The sequence below is a fragment of the Porcisia hertigi genome, chromosome 32 (genome assembly GCF_017918235.1).
Source record: "Porcisia hertigi strain C119 chromosome 32, whole genome shotgun sequence".
Classification (NCBI taxonomy): Eukaryota; Euglenozoa; class Kinetoplastea; order Trypanosomatida; family Trypanosomatidae; genus Porcisia; species Porcisia hertigi.
The window spans coordinates 1077083-1092073 of record NC_090591.1 but is presented as its reverse complement, the minus strand read 5'-3'; the positions used below and the strand labels follow the sequence as shown (position 1 = coordinate 1092073).

Sequence of the window (14991 nt, the reverse complement as noted above, 5' to 3'; positions counted from 1 at the left end):
CTGTTGCACACCGCCATCTCTCATCAACGGGTTTCCTAGTCCTACGATACACCAAAGTGGGCTCTGGCTCTCCCCCCCCCCTACACCTCCCTGACACTCAAACAAACCACAGCCAATAGTAGGTGATGGCCAAGGGCACAGTGAAACGCAAGGCGACACCGTCCACGCTGCGCAAAAAGAAGGCACAGCAACGCATTCGCAAGCAAATACGCAACAAACTTCAGAAGAAGAAACCAAACTGGAAGACAGCGTTGGCGAAGGTGTACACCGGCGGGGCCAACACGCTGAAGGACAAGAAGAAGAGCAGCCGCAAGCGTGCCCGCGAGGGCGAGGATGCCGGCGATGACGAGGAGAACACCTTCAGCTTTAAGCGTGACGGAGAGGACGAGGATGGCGAGGTGCAGAGCGATGTCGATGAAGAGAAGGAGGAGCGACTGAATCAGCGAGACCCACTCGAGACGCAGTTGTTTCTCAAGCAACTGCCGCTCGACACGAACGAGGAGGAGCTCATGACGTACTTCAAGACTCACTTTGGCGCTGTCAAGCGCGTACTGCTTGTGCGCAACCGTGCGAGCAAGACGCTCTCCGGTACTGGATTTGTGCACTGCTGCACTGCGGAGTTGGCGGCGAAGATATTTGAATACGCGCAGAAAAACGCGCGCGAGGTGTCGGCAACAGGGCGGGAAGAGATGAAGGCGCAGACCGAGGGCCTCTCTCGTCACCAAGCGAAGCGGCTGATGCACAAGATGCGTACGGACTCCTTTGTGGTGCGCGACCCGTTCCTTACGATACGCGACACCAGGTTTACAGTGTTGCGCGTACTCTCTAGGTCCGACACCCAGGAGGCCGTTAGTGCGCAGCAGAAGAAGAAGAAGCGCACCAAAGTGGCGGCAGACGATCCGCGCAACCTGTATCTGCTACAGGAGGGCCTGGTGCTTCCAGACTCCGCTGCAGCGAAGGGTCTCCATCCGCGCTACCTGCAGATGATCCAAGATGACTACACCGCGCGCAAGGAGCAGCTGACTTCCAGCAACTACTTTGTTAGCAAGACTCGCCTTAGTGTGCGAAATCTGCCGCGCACCATGTCGGAGAACGACTTTCGCCGTCTCTTTGCTGAGCAGGCGCGCATTTATCTGAAAAAGAGCCCAGAGGACACCGAAAAGGGCAAGTGGGGCAAGTACGGCCCCATCCGTAATGTAAAGCTGCTCAAGGACACGGCTGGCGTCTCCCGTGGGTATGGATTTATTGAGTTTGTGAACCACAACGTGGCCCTCAACGTCCTCCGCATGCTCAACAACAATCCCACTGTGTTTGGCGACCAGCGGCGACTTTTGGTCTCCTTTGCCATCGAGAACATAAATGCAGTGCAGAAGCTTGAGCGTATGAAAGAGCTGAAGCGCGCGCGTTTGGCTCGCGGGCCGAGCGACAGCCGGAACGCGGCCGCCTCATCCAAGGCAAAGAGGAGAGGTTAGTGCCTTTGTAGGCTCTGCATCGTTCATGCTCTTGACGTGTATGCGTCTACGTGTGAGAGTCAGTGTTGGCTGTTGTTGTCCTGTGGCGTCCGTTAAGCGCGTAATTTAACAAAAGGAGGGGGGCGGCCTACGAGGGGAGGGGGAGGGGAGGGGAGGGGGAGCGGGGGGGGGGTACAGACTTCTACAAACCTGATTTGTTCGCAGACACTTTTTTTTGTTGCCCCCCCCCCCTCATCTTTGAAATCAGCTCTTCGCATCTTACGCGACGCAAGCGGACATGGTGATGTGTGCACGTGACTGCGTGGGTCTTCGTCTCTCTTCTTCCCCGTCCTTCCTTGCTTTCTCTGTTCCCTTTCTGTATCGGTGCATCTCGAGGACCCCCCTTTCCCCTGTGTGTGTGTGTGTGTGTGTCTTCTCTCCTTACTTCCTAAAGCTGTGTGTGCATCGTGTGTGTACGATCCCCTCTTTTTCTCTCAGAGTGCGTTCATGTTTTTTTTTTAAACCTCGTGTCCTCTTCTGGTTCACTACGTTCCGCTTCTACACATCACCGACCTTCTCTCCCTCCTGTGATCTGCACACCAACATTTCTCTCGTCCAATATTCCACATATAACACACACATGCAAGAGTGGGGGCGGAGCAGAAAGCCTGTCTGCAGCTGCTGCGTGGGTGAAAGCGCATGTGTGTTTTCCTCTCTCTCTGGCTTTCCGATACGGTCTGTGCGATAGGGGTGTGTGGGGGGGGGATGTGGGAAGGGGGCGGAGGTTGACGTGTGTCCAACCGACGTCGTAGCAGGTTGTGTGGCTCTTTTTTTTTTTCCTGTGCTCCCATTCACGGAGGGGGAGGGGAGAATGGCTGGAAAAACACAAAGGAAACAAAGAAGGGAAAAAGAGTAATGAAACCAATAGCCTCTCGCCGCACTCTATGCCGTATCCATAGACGATGGTGCATTAGCGGAGTGCGGCAGGGATGTGCACATCCGTTTTTCCTCTTCTTTGAGGACCAACCCAAGGAAAGGAATTGTCTCGCCTCACCGCTGCTTTCATGAAGAAAGTGCTCAAAGAGGCAATGGTATACCGTGTATATCTCTCTCTCTCTCTCTCTCTGTGTGTGTGCGTGTGTGTGTGCTAATGTGAAGGGCTGGTCGAGGCGCATGTGAGTCCACACAACTAAAGAAAGAGGCAACCATCTCGTCTCGTCATATTTGTTTACTCTCCAGGTCTCTCTCCTGCCGTCACTGCTGCCGCGTCCTCTGAGTAACGGATGTGGTCTTCCTCCCGCTACTTCCGTCTCTCACCCCCTCCCCCCTCCCTTCCCCTCCTTCACGCTACACATTCTCTTTCCTTGTCCACAAGTTCAAGCCTTCAATAGAACCATTACAAGGAGTGTTATACGGACACACCAAAAACGGATCCGCCGTTTTTTCCCCCCCACAGTTGTACCCCTTCCCCCCTTCCTTTGGTTGCTGGTACTGTGCGGGCCCGCGTGTGTATTTGGGCGTGCACACACGGGTGTCTCCTTCCCTCCTCCTCCCCCCCCCCCCATCTGGAAGTCTTTTCCTCTTTCCCTTTTATCCTCCATTTTTGTTTCTCTCGTTATCTTCGCTTTTGTGACTGCCATTTCGTTGGTGGCGCGCGTACGCGTGTGTGTGTGTGTGTGCTGTTCACTGTGTTGTACCCCCCCCCCCCCGTGTGTGTGTGTGTTACCCCAACGTTTACCTTTCCCCCTTTACTTCAGTTCCTTCCTGCCCCGCGATGTCCGATACACTGCGGCCTATCGTCTCGAACCCACCGTTGGGCGGCGCTCCAACAGAGCGCCAGAGTCACAATCATGGTAGTATGCAGAGCGTTGCTCAGTTACCCAGCCCCCAGGCTCCATCGGCAGTGTACCCGCCGGCGCCTCAGTTTAACTACCCGACGTCGTTTCCTATGTATGCGAGTCGCGCCAACTGTGGTAGCGGCGGTGACCACGTTGCCATGGCAGCACCGTCAATGACTCCACTTGGTTCACAGGGAAGCGCAGTCTTGAACATCTCATTACCCTCTTATCCCACTTACCCTGGGTACGGGGTGTATCCACAGCACTCGCAGCAGCAGCAGCAGCAGCACTCACAGCAGCAACAGCAACAGCAACAGCAGCAGCAACAGCAGCAGCAGCAGCAGCACTCACAGCAGCAACAGCAGCAGCAACAGCATTCGCAGCAGCAACAGCAGCAGCAGCACTCGCAGCAGCAACAGCAGCAGCACTCGCAGCAGCAACAGCAGCAGCAGCACCTGAACCCCAACGCGTACATTCCGCACGAGCCGACGCGTGAGGAAGTTGTGAATGAAGCCATCGCAGCAACTTCGCAGCACTGGGTGCAGTTGCAGCTGAAACGGGAGGCGGAGAAGCGGTATCAACAGAGGTATGGAAGCGCTCCACCGCCGGCACACTACGGGCGTGAGGGGCAGGGCGGCGACGGGTACGCACGAGAGAACACTGCTCGCCCTCTACCGAGAGCAGGCAATGCCGGCACGAAAGGTGGTCCTGTGTCATCCACGTTTTCTCAAGGCACTCAGCGGCAGCACGTCGAGTTCCTGATTGGATCACCCCGCCATGTTGGCAGACTCGCGCTCCTCTTTCTTTTCACGCTGTTTGGCGTCCTTCCTCTTATGTCCGCCTTTGCCTTCACGACGGTTTTGTGTGGGGTGGTGCTGCTATACATTTGCGATTACCTCGGTTACCATCGCACCACCGTTTTTATTCTGCTTGGCACCGCCGGTGTGTTCGCCATGGCACTTTTCATCTCTAATTTTCACGCGGCAGTCACGTCGTTCGGCCCGATGTTGATGATTGCAGATTTGGGTGGCATCCTCATGATCGCGGTGGCGACTGCCATTCAGCATTTTCGATGGATGCAGGGGACGTTCCCCAATGTTCTGTGCGTACTGGAAAGACTTGTTTTTGCGGTGGGTCCCGTGCTCTGCCTTCCGCCGCTGCTGACGACGACCATCGGCCTCCTCGGGTCCCGCTACGCACCCTTTTCTTTCCTGGTTGTTGTTTGTGTACTGCACCACTTCTTCTACTGTCCTCTCAAGAGCAGCTTCTTGGTAATGGTGTCTCCCAAGAGCGCTGCTGACACCTCGACAGCATACGAGCCGAAAAGTTGCCAGCGGAAGCACCGAGAGGCGGATGATATGGACCGTGTCGCTGCTCGTGAGAGGGTGCGGGTAGCCGGTGACGGGGTTGACCAGGCGCAAGGGTTGCATATGGGTGACGACAGTGCCAGTTGTGACGACGAGGAGACGTCTGTCGATTCGTCCGCATCCACCCACGGGGTGCCACTTCAATTGAATGAGCGGATGGAGGCTCTCGTCTTCAGTTGTCTTGTCGTGTTTCTCCCCTGTGCCGTGTACAACGCTCTACAGAGCAACTGGCAGGACTACCCGCTAGCGAACATCCTCAATTCGCTCGGCCTCATCTGCGCCAGCATCGCGTATTTTTGCTTCTCACCAGTCCACAGTCTCTGGTTTCTGGCGGTGCCTGCCGATCAAACCTACTCGGTGACGCAGCAGCTTGAATACGATCCGCTGGGGCTCATGGATCTCGTCGCCGCCTACCGCAACTATGTGCTGTCTTCTGTATCTCTTATCGGGGTGCATTGGTGCACCTACCGCATCCTCATGTCGAGGTACTCGTACCTGTTCTCTGGCGTCGCTTTTCCTTTCAACGCTATCCTGCTGCTGATGGCTTTCTACATAGCCGTGTACATCGCCATTGAGATCAAGCGGCTTCTCGAGATGGATAGCTGTGGCGTCAACATGACGAAGGGAAAGTGCATGCTCCAACGCGCGCCGGTTCTGCTGGGCAGCTGCGCGCTGTCGGTTATCTTGTGTGTCTTGACGAGTGCGCCAGGAGTCTTTTATGTCCCAAGCGTGCTCTCCATATTGGCCTTTAACCTGTTCCTCATGGACCGCACGAACGGCGGCCCCATGTTCACCTTTACCGTTTTTACTAGTCTTATGCTTCTGTGGTGGATGTATCGCACATACTCCTTTATTGTGATGGACCTGCGCGTTTTCGGTGAGGCGACGGTTGTGCCGACACCGGTGTTGGGAGTGAGTGTGCTGTGGTGCTACGTGCTCGGTTGCATGAGCTTCACTCTTTCTTTTTCGCCCAAGAAAGCACCGGTGACAGTTGTCCTCTTCCTGCTCGCACTGCAGGTCACCTTCGTTGAGCACGTTCTCTACTCCCAAAAGGATGAAGGAGCTTACCCAGCAGTGTTTGTTGCTCTCACAAGCGCAGTGGGCGTTACTGTGGTCTGTCGGATGTACGCTAATGGCGTTCTGACCGTGTACTCCGCGGCGTTCATCTCTTCCTGCTACGTGGCGAAGTTCTTCACGTTTCTGGTCGAGGTGACGAGCGCCTACTACGCTGCTGAGCTCAGTGTGCGTGATGAGATGGAGGCGGTGCGAGCGTGGCTCCTCACGGTGGAGATTACAGGCGGGTGGTGGGTTGCCCTTTTTGCCGGTTATCTCGTCGCCACCTTTGAGATTGAGCACCGCCGTCGTATCAAGATGGAGGCAGCAAAGCGGATGCTCTACACATATGCCTCTCTTGCGCTGCTACTATCGTTGCTGACAATCCGTAACGTGCAGCGTGCCGCGTACGAGTTTGTCACGCAGAGCTATGTATCGGAGTCGGAACTTCTTCACATTGCCACCGGCACGTGCTGTGCAACTTATGCACTGTTGACGATGCCTGTGTGGTCGCGACTAAAGAGCCGCTACGCGGCGGTGTTTCCGCTGCGCTCCGTTTCCCGCTGCGCGGCGTTCTTGGCGGTCGTTTGGCTGGCTGTGCAGCCCACCCGCGTGCTGGAAGATGATGCGTCTGATTTCGACTACGATTTCGAGTACGCTAAACACGGCCGCATCGCGTCGGTCATTGGTTTTATCATGCTGCTTGGTGGCCGGCTCTCCCTCCTTCAGTGCGTTCCGTTCGCCGGTCGCCTCGTATACTGGATCCTGTCAGCCGCGTCGTTGGCGCTCGGCATCACCGGCGTCGTGCAGGCCGTGCCTTCCTTCACTTTCTACCTCACAATGCTGGGCCTAGTCTTTTTGGTACTCCTCCTGGTGGACGTGACGCACTACCGCAATGTGAGCGGCATTTTGATTGCTGTAGTGTACTGCCTCTCCATTGCTATGCTGCCATTGACATTCCTGCAGCTCAATCGGTCCATCGAGGCGCAGCAGGAGAAGCTGGGGTACTCGCCTGATGGCTTGGCGATGCTGTGGGATATGTACGAGCAGGGTAGCATGCGTCTCCTGGCGGTCATTGTTTTCATCCACCTTGGTTTGTCGGTGATGATCAACTGCCGCCTGAGCGGGCGACCACTACTCCCCAAGTGCCAGGTGATTAGCCATGATGCTGCACGATTCATCGGCGTCGTCTCCAACTTCTCAACGGGGCTCACTGTGACTTTCCTGTGCGGCATCAATTTCATTGCCAACGACAGCGAGCCAGTCATGTATGTGTTGTCCGCGCTCCTGCTGTTGCTCCTCGTGGATGACGAGCTCGTACTCTTTGGGCTCACGGAGCACAACTTCCGCTACTTCCCACCCACAGCGTATGCTTTGGCTATGCTGTGGATGTGCGCCGTGCAGAACGCGTGGAGTGCAGCCGCGTACCAGGGACTGTTTCCACAGCTGATACGGGAGACACTGGCGCTACTCCAGGCCTCTGTGACATTGCCAGCGCAAATCTCGCTCCTGGTGCTGCTGTGGAGGGGCCGAAAGATGGGCAGCTCACCTGGTTTTGTCGTTGTTGGCTCGCTGCTGCTGAACGCTGCGTGTCTGCTCTTTGTGTCTGACAAGGCTGTGCAGTGGATGGCGATTGTGGGGATCTTCGGCCAGTCCGCACGTATCTTCGAAGCACAACTCCGTCCCACCGCCGGTTCGCGGCGCCATTTCCACAGTATTCGCTAAGCGCAGCAGCTTTTTTTTCTTTTAAAAAATACAAAGGGGGGATGGTAGAAACATCCGCGCGTGCGGGCAGACACACACACACACACACACACACACAGAGTCCCTCTTTGCTCTCCCTCACTCCCTTTCGGGGCACTACTGTGTCCCAAAACATTGACACTTTTGCGTGTATGTGTGTGGCGGGGCTTGCTAAAAAGTGCGGTGTAGGGGGGGGTATACCATAGTTGGGGGAAGAGTGTGTGCGCAGGTGCCTCAGCTTTACTTTCTCTTCGAAGTTAATTATCACCATTTTCTTTTCCGGCGGATAGTTGTGCATTCTTCCACTCTTGAGGGGAGTTGCCAGCGATGGAGAGGGGGAGGTGGTGGCGGGGAAAGAAGAGGACATTCGATTTTTCATTTTCATTTGCTGCCTGCTCACATGAGGTGCAAAGTAGGTGTGTGTGTGTGTATGTGCCGGCGCGTGTTTTAGTGCGTTGGCACACCTGTCGTGACTGTTGTTGATGATGTGTGAGAGAAAGAGGTTTGGTCGGTCGGGGTGAGGAGGGGGGGGGGTATATTTCTCGCGAATTAAAGCGACACTTTGCTGCCGAAGTGCACGTCTACAAGAGATGGCGCCAGTGAGTCAATCACTAAGGTAAATGTGCGGTAGATGACAGATGTGGCTGTGTGTGTGGAGGGGGGGGGGGGGGGGGAGGTGATATCTGACCACGTGAGGGGCGTTCATTGGCTCTGGGATCCTACTGCCTCATGCCCCCCATTTATGTTTTACTTTGCACTCTCTGCGCGCGTGTAATGTACTTCTCTATGGTGTCTCTCAGTTCAGTGTCATCTCCCACGTCCCCACCCTTTTTTTTTCTATGCAGTTGTTTTCTCTCCGCGACGATGTCGACATTGCGCTTGTGACTTCCACCTTCACACATGTGTTTGGTTTCAGCGGATGGCGTACAGGCTGCTAGAGGGGGGGGGCGGGGAAGAGAAGAGAGTTCATCACGGACACGTATTCTTCGCTGCACCCTTGTCACTTCCTCCAAGGGTAAGCAGGTCGAGTGCGCATGGCAGCGGCAGCTCTCTTCGCAGACGGTCACCGCACTCATATGATTCCTCTCTCCCTTTCTATGTGTGTGCTGGAGTCTGCTCACGCACGCGTGCCGTGTGCGCTTGTCTTCCACTCACAAAATGTGTGTGTTTCCCAAGAAGGGCTTTCCTCTGCTTTTGCCCCTCTTTGTTTCTCTTTGTTCACACACGAAATTTCTTTCGATGTCGTCTCTCCCATGCGGGTGAGGAGGCACTGTGATGCCCCCCCCCCCCCCCACTCTCCCCTCTTGCACTGAGCGCCAGTCTTGTATCCACAAAAGGGTGAGAGGGGAAGGGAAAACGGTCCACAACTACACAAGTGTGACGAGGGGGATCGACGTGGACAGCCACCTTTCGGGGCACAGGTCTCAAATCCACGCAAGACACACATGGATGACTTCTCTGCTCGCATAGAGCGCTTTCGCAGGCTCCGCCAGCAGCGACGGCCTCGCGAGGGCACAGTGTCAAAGGAGGGTGCATTGGCAATCAAGTCGCGTTCCGGATCCATCGCGACAGCGTCATCGACTTCGGATGGTATCGAAGTGCTCGTCGCAGGGTGGATGGGATGCCAGGGACCACAGAAACTTAATCAGACTTCCAGCGAGGCGCCACACTTCTCTGGCTTAACGCACTTCCCCCCGTCCCCTCTGCGTCTCGTGGCGTGTCCTAATTCGGATGTGCGATGTGGAGGACATGGGTCTGGCAGCCCCTTTGCACCTGCCTCACTCGAGTTACGTCCTCTCCTTGCCGACACGATTGGGCTTCTTGCCCTGCCAAAGAAAGAGGACCAATCACCTGGAACACCCACGCTCCCACACCCCTCAGCTCCCGTCGTAGATTGTGCATCTGGGGCTGCCAGCGCCTCTGTCGCGTTCAGCTGCGTTGTTCTGGACCTTGAAACTACTGGCTTCTCGCCCACTGCCGATGAGATTCTCGAGGTAGGCTGCGTGGAGCTGCAATGGACACCGCCTTCACCATCGAGCTCTACGGGCTCGAAGCACGTCGGTCTTTGCGCACCGCCATTGGAACGCCAAAGCATCTGTGCGGACCTTGGGGGACTCTGGACCCGCGGCAGAAGAGTGTTCCACCGGTACGTACGACCCTCTAACTCGCGCCGCATTTCCGCGGCCGCCACCGCTGTTCACGGGATCACGTGGGAGATGGTGCAGCACTGCGCCCCGTGGTCGACGGTGGCATGTGAGCTGGTGGCCTTCTTGGTCCAAATCCGAGCTGAGACCCCCATCACCACGCTCGCGCATGGAGAAGGTCTGCAGCTCGGTGGGAGCTGCGCCGTTCACCTCCCGCCGTTGGTGGTGCACAACGCGTCGTTCGACGCCCGCTTCCTTGAGCATCATTTGCGGCGGTGCGGCTACCAAATATTTTGGCACCCTCACTACCCTCTAACGTGCACTCGGCAGTGGGCGCAGGTGGCCTATCCGCACGTGGCAAACAATCTAGACGCCCTATGCGCTTTCCTGAGGATTGATGGAGCGGCGGATCGATCTGCTCATCACCACGGCGCACTGACAGATGCAAAATTGACGGCACTACTGTTTTTGCAAATGTGTCGTCACTGGACCGAGCGATTTGGCGGTGCTGAATGAATATGTGGGGCAATGGACTGTGTGTGTGTGTGTGTGTCAGCGCATTCGCTCTCTCCTATCAAACGAATCGGGAAGGAAACAATCGATTTTGGTCGGCACGCCTTTTGACTACGCGCCTGTGTTGCCTTATTGTGCGATTCACATCAGAAGGGGCGTCGTTTGCGTGTGTCTCCGTCACCTGCTGTGAGGGCCTGGCGGTGTGCGCTAGACCTTTACTCTCTTTGGTTGTCCAGATGTATCTCCACTTGTTTCATATGCACAATGGTCGCTGTCATGTACGGTGCACATCTTCCACAAGTCGCACTCGCACTCGCACACGTCCGCTCGCCCTTGTCAGAAAATTTCATTTATGTCCTCCACGACCGCTTTTTCAATCGTCTTGCAATCCCCTCCCCCCCCTCCACTCCACTCCCCTCCCCTATCCCCCGACTCCACACACACACACACACACACACGCGTGCACAGCGCTCACTTCCAGTAAAGAAAACGAAAGCAGACACAGACTGCAAGCGGCACACACGCCCTTCTGCACCGGCTTCATATTGGCAGAGGTACAGGAGAACAGGGCGCGTCACCCGTCGTCATGTACCCAAAGCGTCGGATCACTGTGCAACCCGTCGATGCAGCTCGTCTCTGCGGAGACAACAATGGGGCAGTCGTGTCCTTCTTGAACTGCATTAACCACCGCGTCACCGACACTCCCACGACAGACCTGGACGAGCCGCTGTACCTGCCGTCACGTGTGATGGTGCACGCCTACGCAGGCGCATTACTCGTGGACGCAGCTGTGGAGGCTCATCAGTACATCGAGGAGGCAGCTGTCAACGCCGCCGCTGTCGTGGCTTGCCGCGTGATGCCGTTGCGAGCTTCCGGGGAAAGCTCGTCAGCTACCTACTCTGCCCACGCAGGGGGACCAACGAAAATTGTATTCTTCTCCGGCTGTCAGCGTCTGGCTGAGGTGCTCATCGATGATGTGGCGGCGGTGACATCCTCATCTCCCATGCGGATGAACTCCTGCCCCATGCAGTGCTTTCGCGTTGAATTTGGGGGCTCTGCTAAAGGCATGGTGGCGCTGGACATGGCCACTTTCTTGAAAGATCCGCAGACTCTCTGCGCTTGCACTCCGCAGCTGGGAAAAATACAGATGCTTTCCTTTGAGGGAGACGCGATCTCGTGCATGGGCCCCGGCCGTCCTGGCAGTGCTGAGGTGACTGTCATACTCAGCAGTAACGTGGCGGTGTTGTGCGGTGTGCCGCCTACCGCACTGGAGCCTTGGACGTCTAGTGCTGAGGAGGATCCTGAGGAGCCGGCGGTGCTGAGGGCCTCGAGGGCAGCTCGGCAGACTTTCCTGGCCGCAAATGAGCACAGTAGCACTCAAGTACTGCAGACTATTCCGCTCCCCTCTCACCTGTCGTCTTCTGCTACCCCGCTGCGTGTGGCATGGTCTGGCGCAGCAACGCTGTGGGCAATATACTCGGACGGCTCCGTCGTGGCGGTACAGTGTGTTGAGAGGGAAGGCATCGATAACTCCGCCGAGGATGACGATGAACTGCAGAGGCCATCATTGGCATCGTCAGGCGCCAGGCCAGCAAGTCAGGCCCGGTGCTCTCTGGTAGTGTCGCAGGTACTGGAGACGAAGCTAGCAGCCGTCTGTGCACAAAACAGCGACTTCAACGAACTGGTCATTGGGCAGGCAGAGATTCACGCCGACCCGCGGGCACCAGCGCTTCACTTTGCCGTGGTGACAACAGATGCGGGCGGCACCAGGCAGCAGCACCTTTACTACGGTACAGTGCGCCTGCAAGTGGCGTCAGCCGCCGCGCACTTACAGTTGCGGCAATATCAAATCCGGTACGGCGAGCAGCTCTACGGCGTGCGCTTCGAGCGGGGCCGGTTTCACATCCTCTCGCAAAGCACACGCGGCGCCGGGCCGCTGTACGTGGTGACTCTCCCAAAAGACGGGCCTTCTGTTTCCTCTGCCGAAGCCGGCGCTGCATCGGATGCACCATCCTTGGCAAAAACGATCATGGAATGTGCCGAAAGCGAGCTTAGCAGCTACTGCCGTAACTGCGAGGCGCTGCTGAAGGAGCTACGGGCCAAAGCGCAGCAACTCACATGCGAACAGGATGCCGAGTTGCTCCTGAAGCGACTGATGGAGGCACAGCACGCCCTCTACGCTCTCCTGACGCGGCAGCAGCAATCTGTGGGTGTGAAGGATTTGGCACCCAACGAGAGCCTACCATATCGGCTGCTGCAGCGTGCCTCTCAACTGTTCTGTGAACTCTCCGTGTACACACTCTTTGTGCACCTTGGTATCATGGACACCATATCGAGGCCAGTGAGGGACGTGCTGCGGCTTAGCGAAGCTGCTGCGATGAGCGAGAAGGCGCAGACACAATGGGCGTCGCTCATACGGGATACTTTTCGTCACGAAAGCGTTTATCAGAGCTCTGTTGCGGAGATGGCGGCGTGGCAAGCGGCAGCGACGCTCTGCGTGGATGTGCTCCTCGACAGGCTGGGCCTATCCGCTGCCGATGCATCGTGCACGATGACGTCGGTGCTTGCTAGAATAGGCGCTCTCACCCCCGACATGGCGCTGTTCATTCTCTACTACAGCTACGTTGGACTGGAAAAGGGAGGCGGTGCGAAAAGCGCACCGGCAACCTCATCACGGGCGGTTCAGCAGCAGCAGCGTCAGTGGCGCGAGTCGTTTCTGCTCTTGTTCAGCATGCCAGTTGAGCTGAGCTTGTGGGCCTTCACGTGCTACGCTGTGGATCACGGGGTCAATCCCGCGAAGGTGACCGAGGGTGTGCAGGATTCTTTCGTTTATGTGATGGGACCTGCGGTTCAGCACCTCGGTGCGCCCCCTTTCGTGAATCTGCTGGCGCCTGTCGTGAACGGCCTTAGCCATGTCGGTGCTCTGGACGTTATACTGCGTCTGATTCCCACCTGCATCGCGGTATACACCGCTGCCAGCACGAGCGTTCCAATGGCAGTGGCGATACGGCTCCTTTGCGTGGCAGTGCGTGCTGGCTCGGCGCGGATGATCGAGGCCCTGTACGAGGTGATGCGTGGCTCCTCTGAGCTCAGACACTTGGCGGGTCAGCCTTTGGCCTATGCGGCACTCCACGCGGGCAACGTGTCTGCGATGCGCGGGTGGGTGGAGGTCGGGAGTCCCGTGGCGGAGACGATCGAGCGCACACTGCAGACTGCGGAGGGGGGAGTTCGTCGGCGCGAGGCTGTGCTTATCCCCTTTTACATTCTTCTTCAGCGGTACGAGGATGCACTGCAGATATGCAGCTCTACAACTGCTGCCGACGCGACGCAGGCGCAGCGGCTTCAGGTTGTGCAATCATATCTGCGCAGTTTTCTTTCAGCCTCGTCGGAGGCGTGGGGGGAGAAGAAGTCGACTGTAGGAGCCGACGTGGACCCTCGGCTGCCTGTCGATGGGGCCTCTTCGTTGCCGCTTTGGCGCCCCACGACACTCGCAGCTCCACTGTTGCAGGTAGGGTTCTGCAAGTTGGCCGAGCAATTGGCGAGGGCTGCCTTATCTGTGGGAGAGCACAGCAGCACCAACGGCGCGACAAGCGCACCCGCGTCTCGAGCCCTCGCTGAAGCGAGCGCTGCGTACCAAAGCTTGTACGGGGCACCGGCTAACGGCTTGCAGACACATGCGCGACCCCCAGTGTTCCGCCCTTCAACTCTGCTCTCATCGGTTGAGAGAGGATCGGGGGCTGGCAGCAGTTCAAGCCCTTGCTCTCCGCCAGGAGCAGGTGGGTAGTGCTTGTACCACCACAGGACAGTGCTAGAGTTGGGAGGGACAACGTTTTACGGTAGCAGAGCGACGATGCTGTGGGAATGTGTGTGTTTACTCACGGCAAGAGGTGCTGTCCACGTTGCCCCCTTCGTCCCGTGGGGCGTAGGTGGGAGGAGGGGGGGGGCAGGGTAGGGGAGGTGGAAAAGATGGGCGAAAGTGGCGACGGCGTTTTTTCTACAGTGGTTGTTTTTCTCTTCACGCCCATAAACCCTTGCGTGCCGCGATGGCATTCTCGAGTGCGCGGATCCCCACCAACGTCACTGCCTTCCCCCGCCTGACGAGTGGCGCTGGTTGTGTGCGTATGCGTGTCTGTGGGGTGAGAGGAAAAGATGTTTTCCTTCCATATTCAGCGCTAAACGTCTCCTCTTTTTTTTTCGGGGGCGAGGGTGTTGGAGGTTGAAGAGCCCCCCCCCCCCCCCCCCATCTGACAACTTGAATGGTCCTGCAAACAGGCTTGTAATCTCTCTCTTTCTCTCGCCGGGGCTGTGTCTGAGCGAGTGTTGGTTGCTGCGTCTTTAGAGAGAGAGGGAGGGGGGGGGGCGCTTAAGACGCCGTAAGGGATTGCGTGTGGCTCTCTTTTCCAGAGCCGAAAAAAGCATATATATAATATACCGAGAGCCAACGCACTCACATATTGTCGCACACCGCTAACAACAGATGAGTGGGGGAAAAAAGGAATAGACACCATATAAATCATGCGAAGGCAAAGCGTTGGGTGCTTACAAACCCACAGTGGCAACCTGGGCACCTATTCTCATGGTTCATAGCGGTAGATGGCCTAGAGAGAGAGAGCGAAGGTCTGAAAGAAAGCCTTATGTACCCTCGCTCCCCGCCCCCTCCTCCCCTCTCCCCCCCGCTCTCCGCATCTCACGCTTCGGGTGACTCACGCGGTACAGATCTTTTGTTGTATATACACTTCCATCCTCTCTCTTCCCCCTCCGCTGTGTGTGCAGTTGCAGGGCGTCTCCGTTATTCAAGAGGGTTTTCTTTTTCCCTTCTCGGTTCTCATCCTCTTTTCCACACCCCATTTCTTGCACCACAGCTCCTTCTTTCCACACTAAT

The 14991-nt window shown here is 56.9% G+C and overlaps 4 protein-coding genes across 4 annotated transcripts; all 4 read left to right on the top strand.

The window, feature by feature from the left end:
• Positions 1-125: 125 nt before the first annotated feature.
• JKF63_02644 (uncharacterized protein) lies at positions 126-1472 on the top strand (the record flags this gene model as incomplete). Its single annotated transcript, XM_067898668.1, has 1 exon — positions 126-1472. One exon carries the CDS (start codon positions 126-128, stop codon positions 1470-1472), a length of 1347 nt encoding a protein of 448 aa, XP_067754825.1.
• A 1990-nt stretch (positions 1473-3462) lies between these two features.
• Positions 3463-7434, top strand: JKF63_02643 (uncharacterized protein; the record flags this gene model as incomplete). Its single annotated transcript, XM_067898667.1, has 1 exon — positions 3463-7434. The coding sequence occupies one exon, from the start codon at positions 3463-3465 to the stop codon at positions 7432-7434; it is 3972 nt and encodes a 1323-aa protein (XP_067754824.1).
• A 1463-nt stretch (positions 7435-8897) lies between these two features.
• Positions 8898-10112, top strand: JKF63_02642 (uncharacterized protein; the record flags this gene model as incomplete). Its single annotated transcript, XM_067898666.1, has 1 exon — positions 8898-10112. The coding sequence occupies one exon, from the start codon at positions 8898-8900 to the stop codon at positions 10110-10112; it is 1215 nt and encodes a 404-aa protein (XP_067754823.1).
• A 583-nt stretch (positions 10113-10695) lies between these two features.
• Positions 10696-13893, top strand: JKF63_02641 (uncharacterized protein; the record flags this gene model as incomplete). Its single annotated transcript, XM_067898665.1, has 1 exon — positions 10696-13893. The coding sequence occupies one exon, from the start codon at positions 10696-10698 to the stop codon at positions 13891-13893; it is 3198 nt and encodes a 1065-aa protein (XP_067754822.1).
• Positions 13894-14991: the final 1098 nt, after the last annotated feature.